The 16,561-nt window shown below is 41.3% G+C and overlaps 1 protein-coding gene across 3 annotated transcripts in view; it reads right to left on the reverse strand.

Moving 5' to 3' along the window:
- BANP (BTG3 associated nuclear protein) overlaps positions 1 to 16,561 on the reverse strand; it is a 607,582-nt gene that overhangs the window by 431,579 nt on the left and 159,442 nt on the right. For all 3 annotated transcript variants that reach the window (XM_033941785.1, XM_033941784.1, XM_033941783.1), the window contains exon 6: positions 3,868 to 4,043. In XM_033941785.1, the coding sequence (XP_033797676.1) occupies positions 3,868 to 4,043 (176 nt within the window). The remainder of the gene's footprint in view (positions 1 to 3,867; positions 4,044 to 16,561) is intronic.

Genomic DNA, 16,561 nt, shown 5'->3' on the forward strand with positions numbered 1-16,561 from the left:
TTCCCTGTAACCTCGAGTGTCCCCTAGTTTTTGTAATTTTTGATAGTGAAAAATAGATCCACTTGTACCCATTCTACTCCACTCAGGATTTTGTAGACTTCAATCATATCTCCCCTCAGCCATCTCTTTTCCAAGCTGTAGAGCCCTAACAGTTTTAGTCTTTCCTCATATGCAAGAGCAAAAAAATCCAACAAAGCTGCAGTGATATGTCGAACAACGAACAAAAGGAAGAACTGCAGGAACGGTGTACAAGAGCCAAGTATTTAATTAACAAATATAGTTATAAGCATAAAACAGTTTGTTTCCAAATATGGTCCAAGAAGTTGATGAACCGGGACCTGACACTTCTTCCTCAGGGGTCCTAGTGTGAACAATTGGATGTAACCAACAGATATGTGTTACTAAAGGAAGTGTGAGTGGTGACAGCAAAATGTGTAACATGGTGATAGTTTTGACCCCTTTTTTTAATCTGGAATACTGGGGTTCTGCCCTCTACCTACAGTTAATGCCAGCATGTCCTTGCTTCTGCTATCCCTCCCATGCAGTAACAGCTGTTTACCACTTTCCCTTTTTACTTTTTGTTTTGCATATTGCAAAGCACAGCAATTTACTAGCCTAAAACCGGTAAGTTCACAGCCTTACACCCCGTTGTAATTTCACTGCACAGTATTTTTTCCCATATAACTGTGTCGTAATTGGGTCACCACGAGTGCCTTTGCAAGTTTTGAGTTTGTCACAATCTTTAACCACCCTCGGACTTTGTGCTTTCAACGTGTCCTCATTAGAACCATCACATTTCTTTGGGCCTTTTACGCTTCTCACCTTATTTAATTTATACCATAATTTTACCTCTTGTTAATGCCTTTCCTCTCATTTTACTTGATTTTATTTTACTTTATTCTAACCATACTTTCACTTCTTGTTCTTACTGGTTCTACACATTTCTTTTTAGCCATTTCCAGTTGTTATCCATATGGTACCCTAGTATGTGATACTTTTTAAGTATGTATGATCACCCCTCAAACTCACACAGATTTATAATTCTTTAATGTCACCTCATTTTCACATTTTTCACAGTTGTTCCGGCCCAAATGGCACTACTTTCCACATTGGGAAGCATGTTTTTATGTGTATCCACATAATTCACTTCTTTGATCAGATTTATAATCACATCTTCATTACCACAAAGGAGCTTCACAGTCACACTCTAACAATATTGTCAGATGTTTCACCACCACTATATATCGGATCAAGTTTAATAAAAATTTGATTTGATCGCAAAATCGTAATTCAATGCAATTTACAAATAAAGATAAAATTGGGGTAAAATGGAAAACACATTAATCAAACCAAACGGTTAATACAACTTTAAACCAACCAAACACAGAAGGTAAAAAAATAAATAAAGGGTTAAATACAATTTATAAATAGATAAAAAGGGCAAGGTGATGAAACAATAGGATGGGAAAAAGGTTACCCGCTCAATTTTCACTTATCAGCGTTACTAGCACTCTAACGCGCATCCTGAATATATAACATTTGCATAACACAGTTAAAGCGTCTTAAAAAGCCAATTGTTCACACTAGGACCCCTGAGGAAGAAATGTTTCTTCGAAACAAGGACCGTGTCAGGTCCCGGTTCATCAACTTCTTGGACCATATTTGAAAACAAACTGTTTTATGCTTATAACTATGTTTGTTAATTAAAGACTTGGCATCTTGTACACCATTCCTGCAGTTCTTCCTTTTGTTCATCATGAATTAACCACAGACATAACAGAAACTATCTGGATGATTAGTACAATGTCTTGGCATGATAAAGACTGATATTAACCACCGTAAATAATGTCTGTAGCATAAAAAGACAAAGACAACTGTCGCTAGCCCTCCTTATAGGTTTATCCTATAAACGCATAATATATCGCCCAATTAACATTTATAATTATATAGAATGTGCCTCATTACAAAAATGTGATGTGCTAATGAAAAACTAAACACAGATTTGAGATCAGCATGAAAATTACTACAAAACCTTCCCAACATTAACTCTGATGAAAATGATGTGTTGACTTGTGTTATAAGATATTTGGTTTAAAAAAAATATATATATAGTAATCTAATTTCCAAGGGCAGGGCATTCCAAGTTAAAGCTACTTAATGTGCTTTTGTTTATAGGAAAAAACCTTTTGTACTTAATCTTCTTTACATCTGGGAAATGAAGCAATAAGCTTCCTTGTTGTAAGGTTTTCTGATAAGAAAGAAAAATCAGAAGCTAACTCAAGAGTAACGGAGCCTGACCATATGATATCTTAAAAATCAAACAATTTAGTTTTACTAAATCTATCCTGCCAGAGCAACAAAACAACCTTCACATGGAATGCATAACATTTAGATGCTCCTTAGGCAGGTTACAGAGAGGGAACAACTAGAAATTATAACTAATGTGTAAAATACATTCTGTCAGTTGCATTTGTACTGCAAGAAGTCTTTGGGAGTTCAGACAGGTTCTATCCCATCTGAAACACTCTACAGTTCAGCTAGTACTGAAAAGTCCTTAATATATATTTATCAGCCTGGATCTTATCACCCAATTACCAGGTTGCCTTTTCTTAGTAAAATTTTAGAAGCTGTAGTAACAGTCCAATTGCAAGTTTTTTTCTGAATTCTTTTCAGATTCTGCTCCTGACTTGACTATACTATAGGGCAAAATCTTTATTATTTCTCTTGATTCAGACAGTATTATTTAGATATGTAATCAGAGTTTGATACTATCAATCATTGCTCCAATGACAGGGTATTTTGCTGTAGAGGCTGAGTTTTGATTGTTTCACCTCATTTTTGCAGGCAGTAAGTAAAGTGGGGAGAAGCTATTTCCAGTTGGAGATCTCTACTTCCAAGTGTTCTACAAGGTTCAACAGTTTCCCTAATCCATAATTTTCCAAAGCAATATGTACAGTAATTCAATCTCTCATTCTATGAAGCTATTGTAAAGCAGTTTATATGAGGTTGTCATTAGAATATATCAAGTAATGCAGCTCTTTCAGAATCAGACCACCCATCACCACATTTAAATTTATTTTAAAAGTTTTGATGATGTTGTTTAGGATCTGACATGGGAATGTCCCTTCTTACTCAAAGGATCTTATTAAAGACTTACAGCTAAAGTTACTAAAACGTTAGTAGAACTCATAGCCCTAGAGAGTGCTAACGAGGTAGTGCACATTAATAACACTAACTGAATGTGCCAGCATGCCTGCTGTGTTTGGCAGACCAGCGTCTCCCATGGGATCCAACTTTCTTTAAGGTGGAATAAGTTTTGGGTTGTGATTGGGCAGTTTCAGTAGCTTGGCCCATTTTACAGAATGCCTACTGCAGGAATATTTTTACTGTTTGAAAGAAAGTGATATTACTACTTTTTGCTGAAGCATTGAATTAATGGCCTATATGCCAATTTTGTGTTGTGTAAGATAGATAAATGTATGCCTTGCTGTGTTTTGGGTGGCTGTTGTGTTTCAAGCTATTTTACACTCTGGAGCAATGTCTCCAAATAGGTTAGTTTTACACATACCTCAATTCTAAACCAGAGTATGTGGAGTATTATCTATAGTGGATTGACAGAGGTTTTCACATTGGTAGAATAGAAATGTTTCTTAAATAACTAAAGAAGTCACAGAAAGAAACACTGGCTTTATCAGGGAAATCACCCATCTGCATGACTACAGTGAATTGCTGGTCTTCAGCTAAAGGTATTACAAATACATTCTTCTAGTCTATTTTATCCTGTAAAGTGGTAGTGATAACTGCAGTCACCTACTCTTCCTAATACATTTTGTTTAAATAAACCTGTTCTTAACTCTGCATGCCTACCTTCAGAATTCAAAGTGATAAGGGTAACATTGTGCCCAATAGTATGGCTTCCTGACTGGCCACTGTTGGAAACAGAGTCACTGGCTTCAGATCCACTCTCCCCATCTTCATTGTGACTGTCATCAGGTCCTGGAACCTTCACTACTATGGTGTTTTGCCTGCGTCCAGGAACCACACTAAGGGGAAAAAAAGAAATCTATTCAACACTATAGTAACATAATGAATGGGTCTACTGAATTCATTTATTTCATATCTGGGCCCTTTTCAAAACTTTTCAAATGTTGATTGTGTAAACTCTAAAGATGATAACTACCAGAAAAAGTTAAACTCCGACACATTAACAGAGCAATTGTTTTTCTGTGGCACACCCATAACCACACTCCACCCCATATGAACCTTGTCTCGTTTTCCCTGAGTTCAGGGCCATGTCTGGAGGGCCACCGAGCATGTGCAGACATCGACATGATGACATCACACGCCAACATCCTCACATCCTTGGAGTCCCTCCAGACACGACCCTGAGCTCAGGGAAAACAAGGTTCATGTGAGGGCAAAAAGATAGAGAGCTGCCAACGCTAGAAGTGACTCCGTCCCTGATGGCACACCCGGAATCTCACCACTGCACATAGTTTGTGATTCACTGACTTACCCTATAACAATATAAGAACATAAGAATTAGCCTTACTGGGTCAGACCAATGGTCCATCTAGCCCTGTATCCCATCTTCACAAGTACCTGGCAAAAACCCAAATAGTAGCAGCATTCAATGCCACCATCCCATGTCTGTCTCAACAACAGACTATAGACTTTTCCTCCTGGAATTTGTCCAAACCTTTTTTTAAAACCAGCTACGTTAACTGCTCTTACCACATCCTCGGGCAATGAGTTCCAGAACTTATTCTTTGAGTGAAAAAAATATTTCCTCCTATTGGTTTTAAAAGTATTACTCTGAAACTTCATCGAGGATCGCCTAGATTTTGTGCTTCATCGAGTGTCCCATGGTCTTTACCTGCTACCCGAATAACTGGTTCCTGCATTAAAAATTGCAGATGTATTTCACAATGAATATATTTCTCTTTTGGTGCACGGACTTAATGCCCCTATCTGCCTAGTTTATTACCTTTTACCTATCTTTGTACCTTATATCATCAAGTTAAACCTTAGAAAATCTTCCTCACCCAGGAAGACTCTCTTTCCTCTTACCTCTCTGCTTTGATTGACAAAATTTAATATATCTGCTTAACAATAACCTGTGATCTGGTTCTTCACCTGCAAAGCCCTCTTCCAGACATTTTAAAAGGTCCCTATAGTTTATATTGACTTCATTCATTCTTTTTTGCTTCACAAATTTAATGCTCCTATCTGCCTAGTTGATTATCTTTTACCTATCTTTTTACCTTGTATCACTCAAAGACCTAAGAAATTCTCTCTCACCCAGGAAGACTCTCTTTCCTCTTACCTCATGGCTTTGGTAAATATGCTTCTGGAAAATGTTTATGCTTGCTTCTGAGAACATCATTAGACTCTGATTCCACAACTATTCTCTGCACACATTCTGTGTTTAGGGTCACAGCACAACCATCATCCAATTTGACCTAAGCAGCACGTTTGACCTAGTAGATGTTGATCGAATGTCTGAGATCTTCAGTGATTTTTCATTTAGTGGCCCAGTTCTCTCCTGGCTCCAAGTAGGGTTACCAGACATCCGGGAAAACCTGGACAAGTCTTGCCCAGAGGGATTTCCAAAACCCAGCAGTTTGTCCAGGTTTTGGAAATCCTGAGCTTGGAGGCCGCATCTGGAAGCCTTTGCACATGCACAGCCGTCACTGTGATGACGTTATATGCACACGCATTGCATCAACATTATGTCGACATCCACGAATGCGCGAAGGTTTCCAAATGCGGCCTTTGAGCTCAGGGAGGTTTGGGGGGCGGAGCTTGGGGTGAATGAGGTGGAGCCAGAAGCAGAATGGGGCGAGACTGGGGAGGAATGGGGCAGGGCCAGGCATCCTCTTTTTTCAAAGAAGAAATCTGGCAACACAAGTTCCATGGCTTCCTAACCACTTGGCATTATGCTGTATGTAAGGATGAACTTTCTGGTAGTTGGCACCCTCCCAGCGGGGTTCCCTCAAGAATCCCCACTTTCACCATCAGTGTTCAACCTCCTAATGCAATCCTTAGGAGCAGAACTAGTTCTCGCACAAATAGCAATGTTACTTACCATAACAGTTGTTATCCAGGGACAGCAGGCAGCTATTCTCACTAGTGGGTGATGTCATCCGACAGAGCCCCGATACGGACGTCTCACAAGCATGTCTTGCTTGAAGAAACTCAGAAGTTTCGAGATGCCCGCACCACGCATGCGCCAGTGCCTTCCCGCCCGATGGTCCGGGCGTGTCTCCTCAGTTCAGGTAGCTAGCAGAGAAGCCAACCCAGGGGAGGTGGGTGGGACGTGAGAATAGCTGCCTGCTGTCCCTGGATAACAACTGTTACGGTAAGTAACATTGCTTTATCCCAGGACAAGCAGGCAGGTATTCTCACTAGTGGGTGACCTCCAAGCTAACCTCAATGGGATGGTGGGAGAGTTGGCAACTTAGGAGAATAAATTTTGTAACACTGTTTGGCCAAACTGTCCATCCCTTCTGGAGAAAATATCCAGACAATAATGAGAGGTGAAAGTGTGAACCGAGGACCAAGTGGCAGCCTTACAAATCTCCTCAATCGGCGTCGATCTGAGGAAGGCTACAGAGGCTGCCATTGCTCTGACCTTATGGGCTGTGACCCTACAGGGAAGGGGTAATCCAGCCTGGGCATAGCAGAAAGAGATACAAGCCGCCATCCAGTTGGAGATGGTGCGCTTCGATACAGGTCGTCCAAACTTGTTGGGATCAAAGGAGACAAAAAGTTGGGGAGCAGTTCTGTGTGGTTTGGTGCGATCCAAGTAGAAAGCCAAAGCACGTTTACAGTCCAGAGTGTGTAAAGCTGATTCTCCAGGATGAGAATGAGGCTTCGGAAAAAACACTGGAAGCACAATGGATTGGTTGAGATGAAATTCAGAGACCACCTTAGGCAGGAATTTCGGATGAGTGCGGAGGACCACCTTGTCATGATGGAAAACTGTGAAAGGTGGGTCCGCCACCAAGGCCTGAAGCTCACTGACCCTGCGAGCAGATGTGAGGGCCACCAGAAAAACCACTTTCCAAGTGAGAAACTTAAGTGGAGCCTTGCTCAGAGGCTCAAAAGGAGGTTTCATAAGCTGAGAAAGGACAACATTGAGATCCCAAACCACTGGAGGCGGTTTGAGAGGAGGATTGACATGAAAAAGTCCTTTCATAAATCTGGAAACCACAGGATGAACAGAGAGAGGTTTCCCCTGTAGAGGCTGATGGAAAGCCGCAATAGCACTCAGGTGGACTCGTATAGATGTCGACTTGAGACCAGACTGAGACAGGTGTAGAAGATAGTCCAATACAGAGGATAGGGAGGCTCGCTGAGGCTCCTTAGAGTTAGAACTACACCATGAAGAAAATCTAGTCCATTTTTGGGAGTAGCATTGACGAGTAGCAGGCTTCCTGGAAGCCTCCAAGACATCCCTCACCGCCTGGGAAAACTGGTGAGGCATTACGTTGAGAGGAACCAAGCTGTCAGGTGGAGGGACTGCAGGTTGGGATGAAGTAGAGAACCCTGATGCTGAGTAAGCAGTGAAGGAAACACTGGAAGAAGGAATGGCTCCCTGCTGCTGAGTTGAAGTAGAAGGGAGAACCAAGGTTGTCTGGGCCACCGAGGACCTATTAGAATCATGGTGGCATGGTCCGACTTGACCAGAGTCTTTTGAATGAGAGGAAATGGAGGAAACGCATACAGAAAGCGATTCCCCCAATCCAGCAGAAAGGCATCTGCCTCGAGGCGATGAGGAGTGTAGATCCTGGAGCAAAAGTGAGGCAGTTTGAAGTTGTGGGGAGCCGCAAAGAGGTCTATCTGGGGCGTCCCCCACTGTGCAAAGATCTGATGAAGGGGCGAGGAATGCAGAGTCCATTCGTGAGGCTGGAGGAGACGACTTAAGTTGTCCGCCAAGACATTGTCCTTCCCCTGAATGTAGACAGCTTTGAGGAAGGCATTGTGGCGAACCGCCCAATCCCAGACTCTGAGAGCTTCCTGGCAGAGGGAGGCCGAGCCCGTGCCCCCCTGCTTGTTGACATAATACATGGCGACCTGATTGTCTGTGCGGATGAGGACCACCATGTTGTGAAGCAGATGTTGAAAAGCTTGAAGAGCATTGAAGATGGCTCTGAGTTCCAGAAGATTGATTTGATGGAGGCGGTCCGCGCTGGTCCAGAATCCCTGCATTGCTCTGGGGAGATTGAAATATGGAGGTAAATCTCTGGGAGATCCAAGGACACTAGAAACTCCCCTGGAGACCACTCAGAAAAGGGGAATTCACAAGAAGTGGGACCGTAGAACCATAATATGTCTCCAAATCACTGAGCCCTTCCAGCACGAGGAAGTATAAGGAGCATCCGCCTAAGTCCTCATTCATGGTACTGGAACAGGTTCAGGCATCCCAAAGACTAAGAGGCACTGCAGAATATTGCAGACCCAGGACTCTGTTGCTGGCGACTTGCCAGACACCAGAAACCAAGCCAGAGGCAGGCAAAGTAGGCTTAACAAGTATCTGATGAAAGTCAAATCCACTCTGATAAAACAGTAGAAGACAGCCTGCAAGTGAGGAAAGTGTGTGTGTGTATGTGAGTGTGTGCGTCTGTGTGTGAGACAGAGACACAGAGAGAGAGAGAGAGAGAGAGAGAGAGAATCAGAACCGTGGTAACAGAAGCATAGACCTGTTAATGTCTCTAGGAGGAAAAATCTGAATATCCCTATGACACCTGTGGGAGAAACGAAGAGAACTATGATCCCCTCCCAAAGGCCAGCGAAACAGGATTACAGGGAGCAGCATAGGGCGTTGTGCATCCCACCTGAGAAGAGGTCATCCTGACCTATACCGACAAGAATCCGGCCCTTGAGAGGACGGCCGCTGAAGGAGATCCTCGAGACAGCATCCATATCCAAAGACTGGTCCAAAGAGACCTGCGGTCAGACTCTGCATCAACAGAACGTGTACTAAGACTCAAATGAGATCATAAAGTACACCCGGCACCGCAGCCACACCAACCCGTACCAGCACCACTACAGAGGATGTATTGCGCAGGCCAGAATGACAGGCACTTGCCAGAAATGAAGTGGCCACTGCCATTCGGCTACCTGAGGATGCTAGAAAAGAATATTTTATATCATAACAGCCTCCTGCGATCCTGAAATTTTACTCCCCAGGACTAGGGAGGGCTGTGCGATGGAAACTAGCGCCATGACAGAATCTACCTCAGGTTGTTCAGACCCACCAAAGAGCAGGATTCAGATGATAAAATCGAGACACAGCTGTAGCAGATCAGAAAACGCTGACCGGGGATCACATTGTTCTGAAACCCATGGACAGAATGGAAAACCCATGGACAGAATGGAAAAGACACAGGAGAACGGACCAAGACCGAAGCCTGGAAAGTGAAAAATCCAAATAGAGCTCTTTCAGAACATCAGCCATAAAAAGCCGACCGAAGCCTGCTATAAATTCAAAAGAGCAGAACCTTCAAATCCGGATGCTCAGGGAGGCCGATAAAACTAGTCTCAGCAAAGGCATCAGCCGGATCCAAATTAAATACAGTGGTAAGAGACAGAAGAAACAGAAAATCTGCATGGCAACTACTGCAATCGAAATCTGGCACAGCAAGACAAAAGAGCTCCAGAAAGGAAGCTTCGCCACAGATATCATAGACCGAAAAAGCCTCGGGGACTGAGGAAATGCCGTTCAGAGAAGCCAAATAAGGTGATAAGGCCCACTCCACAACCATGACAGGGTACTGTTGAGATACATGTGGTGCATCAAAAGAGTCCCCAGACTCAGAACGCAGGTGAACTGCATCAGATTTCAGAACAGCCCCTGGACGAGATTTCTTTTGGAAGGCACAGACCCAGGACAGCTACCCAGCCCAAGAGGACATGGAGGAGGCAAAGTCAGAAGATCCCGCCACTTCCCCTGTGTGCTATAGTACGTTTCAAAAATCACTGATCCAGCGCAATCAATGTCCAAATCCAATAGATTAGGGGCTGGGGAGTCCACTCCAATTGATCTTGAGTCAAATCGAGGGGTTTTTGAGGCAGAATTCAAAGTTAGCAAAAAAAGATCAATTTTAAAATCTAAGATGGCCACCATCACAAATTTGCACCAAAAATGACAAAAATAAACAAAATCCAAAAATAAAAAATAGTGATTTGGGGAAGTAAGGAACCTGAACTCAACTTAATGAAACATGCATAACATTGTAATCACAATACAGTTTGTTTGGGGGGTTTTTTGGAAAAGGAAAAAAGGATCTCAGACATCGATACCACAGACCAATTAAAGGTCAGTTGGCAATACTTAGATAGTAGTATCTTTCATCGATCCTTAAAAAAAACCTTTATTTTAATTTTTTATCAATTCTTTATAGAGTTTTTTAAATATATGTGATAAATTATTTTAATCTTAAATGAAATAAATAATTTCTTATTGAAATCAATATTGTAGAGCTTTAGGCTACAAAATCAACTGCTGTGTCTATTGTATCAAGCAAACATCAGAAAAGCCATACAGAGAAATTTCCTCAATGTAAAATTGGAACTGCTAGCAGGTCCAAAAAGCAAGCTAGCAGTTCAGATGTTATACTGAGGGAGTTATATGCTACATTGTTAATGAAGAAATCCTGCCAAATCATTTTGAGTAACACTGTTACAATGGTATAGGTTTTCTTTAAGATTTTGTCTCGGCTATTTCTCTGTATGGCTTTTCTGATGTCTATTTGATACAACAGACACAGCATAAAGGTCGATGAAAGATACCACCATCCAAGTATTGCCAACTGACCTTTAATTGGTCTGTGGTATGGATGTCTGAGATCCTTTTTTCCTTAAAAAAAAACAAACTGGATTGTGATTATAATGTTATGCATTTTTCATTAAGCTGAGTATTTCTTGTGGTAACTATTGGTTTTATAACTGCTTGCATTTTTGCTTTTTGGACCTGAACCCTACCCACAGAAACTGTGAACAATGGGTTTTAAAATGTTTTCCAAGCCACCCCTGAAGTTCCCATAGAAAATAATGGAGTTCCTGCAGTGCTTTTTCCTTGTCAGCGTTTACAGCAGCTGAGTAGAGAAAAAGAGACTTTTCTGCCTCAGAACAGCTCCAAATGGCCAAGAATAAAGATCTTCGGACTGCCAGCCGGCCAGAGACCAACTCCAACCTCTGCCCCCACTGATCCTGTCATGTGGTCGGGGCGGGAAAGGCAGTCTGCGCCCAAAACCTGGTAGGTTTCTGTGGAAAGATAAAGAGCTCGGTCTTAGCCATATTCAGTTTTATATGGCGGTGAGACATCCAGGCGGCAATGTCATACAGGGAGATTGAGACTCAGGCTTGGATTCCTGAAGAGATATCTGGTGTGGAGAGGTAGCTCTGAGAGTCATCAGCATAGAGGTGTGCTGAAAACCACGGAAGGAGATCAGTGCACTGAGGAACACCGATTGACAGTGGGATAGCAGTGGAGGAGGATCCACCATTGCATACACTGAAAGTGCAGTGGGAGATGTAGGAAGAAAACCAGGGAGAGAACAGAACCCTGGAATCCCAGTGAGGACAGTGTATCAAGGAGAAGGTGGTGATCAACAGTGTCGAAAACAGCAGATAGATTGAGAAGGATGAGGATAGAATAGAGGCTTTTGAATCTGGCCAGAAACATGTCACTGGAGACCTGAGCAAGGGCAGTTTCCATGGAATGCAGTGGGCAAAAAGTCTGACTGAAGTGGGTCAAGAATAGCTTGAGATGAAAGGAAGTCCAGGCCATAGTGAACAGCACATTCAAGTAGCTTGGATGGGCAGAAGGGGGCAATTGTTTTGTTTTGTTTTTTAATTTTCTAACATTTTGAAATTAATTACAAAAACAACTCTTGTTAAGGAAATACAGAAGTAAGTTGTAAGAAGAATGAAAACAATAGGAAAAAAAATTACATCTTTCTTAGACCTCCCACAGTGACTTTGGAGGGAGGCTGAAGGAAAATAATAAGGATATTATCAATTTTCAAATATAATTAAACAGGAATGGCATAACAGGATATCCCGCTATCATATTTAACTGTTCTGTAACATTAGGCACTTCAAGTTACCAGCCTCTTCAAATCTATAAATGCTTTTAATTGTTCTGGGGTAAAGAATACATATTTTGAAACTAAGTATTTTACCAAGCACTTACAAGGATAGGACAATAGGAACGAAGCTCCAAAAGAGATCACATCTGGTCTCATTGCAAATAAATAATTTTCTACGATCTTGAGTATGTCTAGTCACATCTGGAAATATCCAGATGTTTTTTACCATAGTATAATTTCTGAGAATTACAAAAAAACAACTTAAAGATATTATTAACATCCTGCTCAAATACAAAAGACACCAATAGGGTCGCTCTTTCAGAATTTTCTGTAATAGTTGATTCCAATATATCTGTAATATTTAAAGGTGATTCATCTAAATTCTTTTGTAAATTCTCTGAAGTGGCTTCCATTTCTTTTTTCACCGGCAAATAATAGTTACGATTAATAGGAGGTATATTTTCAAGTGGAAAACCTAGGACTTCAATCAAATATTTTTTAAACAACTCAATAGGGGTCACACTCAGGGATTTAGAGAAATTCAATAGCCTCAAATTCAATCTGTGGTTGTAATTCTCAAATTGTTCAATTTTTCGATTAAGAATAACTTTTCCTTTTATTAATCCAGTTGTTACTTCTTGCAATTTATCAGTTCTGTCTGAAACATTCTTCATCTGTAGGGAAAATTCATCCTTTGTCCCATCTAATTTCTTCCCCAGAGCAGTTACAGTACTTACTAAAGTTGAAACTTCATTGGAAGATTTGGTGACTGAAGTGTTCAATGTCTGGAGAGCTTCCCAAATGCTCTCCAGTGTTATTGCCTTCGGTTTTTCACTACCACTCCCAGCTCTCTGCTCCTTCACAGCTCTTGCGGCTACTGCCCCTTGGATTGGGGTTTCCCCAGCCGAGTCTTCCTCGCCAGGATCCATCAGCAGTGCCGCGATGGAAGCAGGGCAAGGTGGAGGTACAGAACCCGGATGAGACAGGGAGATGTTGAAGCCCAAGTCCAAATCTTTGGTGTCTCCTTCCGCAAAGGATACAGCAGACTGACCTCCGGATACTTGCAGGATTGAAGTGAAACCAAACTCTCTAATGGAACGCTGAGCAGGTGAGGAGGTTCTGACTGCCAAGGGATCAGGCCGAACGCTTCCCTTTCTTTTTGAATGCATCATTTTGTGAGGACAGAAAAAAATTCTCAGAGTCCAAGTCGGGAGCATTTCACTATACTGCTGCCATCTTGGACCGCCCCCCTTCCCAATGGGGCAATAGTTAAACCAGTTCTCAGGAATCTACCCCATATTTCTTTACCCTCTCTTGCCTGTCCTTACCACTGTTTGTTGCATTTTTACCATGACACTTAAATACCGTCACTCCATTGACTATTAGCCCTTTTGCTGCTATATTACTCCAAATATTAATAAACCATAATATAAACAGCAACCAAAATAACCAATTAATATCTCTGAAATTCTGCATTAACAAAAAAATAAATACGCAATATATAATGCATATAATATATGAGAGGCACCTCAAAAGTCATTCTGAACCATTACTCAATTTCTGTGGTTTACAAGAGCATATATGTAAATGAGAATGCTGCCCAAAGAACAGTCAGTCATTTCCTGCTCAAAATCTCATCAATGGTTCATTTTGTGAAATAAACAAATTGTCTCTCCAAACTCTCTGGAGGCACTTAACATTTCTATTTTTGTCAAGTTTTACATACTTTGGAAAGCTGCAGGAGACAAGTGGTACCATAATAATAATGGGTGATTTAAACTACTCCAATATTGACTGGGTAAATGTAACATCATGGTATGCTAGGTAGGGAGATAAAATTCCTTGATGAAATCAAGGACTGCTGTATGCAGCAGGTGGTTTAGGAACTAATAAGAGGTGAAGCAATTTTAGAACTAGTTCTTGGTGGAATGCATGAATTGGTGTGGGAGGTAATGGTGCTGGGGCTGCTTGATGACAGTGATCATAAGATGATCTGATTTGATATAATCCCTGGAATAAGTTCACACAGGAAATCCAAAACAACAGCACTTAACTTTAAAAAAGGAGACTATAATAACATGAGGAGAATGGTAAAAAAGAAACTCAGAGGAGAGCTGAAAACAACAAAAATGTACAACAGGTGTGGATGTCATTCAAAAATACCGCCATGGGAGCCCAGACTAGATATATTCCATGTATTAAAAAAAAAAAAGTAAGGAAGAACAATCGGCAGCCGGCATGGTTAATGAGTGAGGAGAAGGAAGCTATTAGAGAATCCTTCAGAAAGTGGAAGAAGGATCCGACTGAAAACAATTGTAAACAGCATAAGGAATGATAAAGGGAAATGCAAGGCGCTAATAAAGAAGGCAAAGAGAGACCTTGAACAAAAGATTGCGCTGGAAGGTATATTAAAAGCAAGAAGCCAGGTAGAGAATCAGTTGGACCACTAAACGACCAAAGAATAAAAGGGGCTCACAGGGAAGACAAGGAAGATGTGGGGGAGTTACTGGTGCCAGAAATGGTGTTCAATTCTGATGAATCAAAAAAATCTCTAACACTGGAAGATGTAATAGGTCAATTTGACAAATTGAACAATAGCAAATCGCCTGGACTGGATGGTATACATCCCAGAATGCTGATAGAATTGAAAAATGAATTTACAGAGCTATTGTTAGTAAATTTTCTTTTTTTTTTTTCAAATTCTTTATTCATTTTTCATCTTACATCGAGTACACAATATTACATCATTTGAAACTTTTACACATTACTTGAAATTCATTCAATTATGATTTTACATACATAAATTTATTCCTTCCCCATCCACTCTTCCCACGAGTAATTTAATTCAAAATATCATATAAATATTGTATTCTTATCTATTAATAAGACCAATAAAGGAACTTTCTACCCTCTCCCCTCCCCCTACGTATAAATGTACTTTCAATGGAAAATGATGTCTATTATTAATTGCTTTAGTAAATTTTCTTTAAAATCCAGCTTAGTACTAGAAGACTGGAGGGTGGCCAACATGATGCCGATTTTTAAAAAGGATTCCAGAGGTGATCCTGGAAATGATGGACCGATGAGTATGACAGCGATGCTAGGCAAAATGGCAGAGACTATTATAAAGAACAAAATGAAAGCAAATAGAATGTTGGGCATGATAAAGAAAGGAATCACGAGTAAATCGGAGAAAGTTATAATGCCGCTTTATAGGGCAATGGTCAGACCACACTTGGAATATGGTGTCCAACATTGGTCTCCCAACCTAAAGAAGGATATAAAACTGCTGGAGAAGGTGCAGAGATGAGCAACAAAGCTAATAAATGGTATGGAGAACTTGGAATATGAGGAACGACTTAAGAAACTGGAACTGTTCTCCCTTGAGAAGAGGAGACTGCGAGGGGATATGATTGAGACTTTCAAAATACTGAAAGGCATCGACAAAATAGAGCAGGGAAAGAAATTATTTACAATGGCCAACGTGACACGGACAAGAGGACATGGACTGAAGCTAAGGGGGGACAACTCCAGGACAAATGTCAGGAAGTTCTGCTTCACGCAGCGAGTGGTGGACACCTGGAATGCTCTCCCAGAGGAGGTTATTGCGGAATCCACCGTTCTAGGATTCAAAAGCAAATTAGATGCACATCTCCTTACGAGAGGCATAGAGGGATATGGGTGACTAAAACTACATCAGGTGTACATCTGATTGGGCCTCCCCGCGTGTGTGGATCACCGGACTCGATAGACCGTAGGTCTGATCCGGAGATGGCAGTTCTTATGTTCTTAAAGCCAATATGGATTTAGTCAAGGGAAATGTTGCCACACCAATCTACTGCATTTCTTTGAAGGATAAAGGTGAGCCAGCTGATATTGTGTATTTGGATTTTCAAAGTACCTCATAAAACACTTCTGAGGAATTTAAAAAGTCATGGGATACGAGGTAATGTGTTATTATGGATTAAGAACTAGTTGGAAGACAGAAAACAGAGTAGGTTTAAATGGTCAATATTCTCAATGGAGAATGGTAAATAGTGGGATTCCCCAGGGGTCTGTGCAGGAACTGCTGCTTTGTAATATATTTATCAATGATCTAGAGATGGAAATACACTTCCCCCTCTGTATTCGTGATTTCATTGTTCGCGGTTTCAGTTAGTCGTGTGTAGGCTCCGCCCCCAATTTACATCACAGGAAGTCGCTGCTCCCAGCGATGCACAGAGAAAAATCGATCCTCCCAGCGATGCACAGAGAGAATTGATCCTCTCAGCGTTGTACAGAGAAAATCGCAGCACTTTCTTCATAGGAATAGGTAAGGTTATTCGCGGTTTTGTGTCTTTTTTCAGGTTTTTTACAGAAAAACTGTGAATAAAATACGTAAAGTTATTTGCAGTTTTTCTGTATTTGCGGCCATGCTGATCCCCTATCTCCGTGAATACAGAGGGGGAAGTGAGTAAGATAAT

Source organism: Geotrypetes seraphini, chromosome 4, assembly GCF_902459505.1.
Source record: "Geotrypetes seraphini chromosome 4, aGeoSer1.1, whole genome shotgun sequence".
NCBI classification, from domain to species: Eukaryota; Metazoa; Chordata; class Amphibia; order Gymnophiona; family Dermophiidae; genus Geotrypetes; species Geotrypetes seraphini.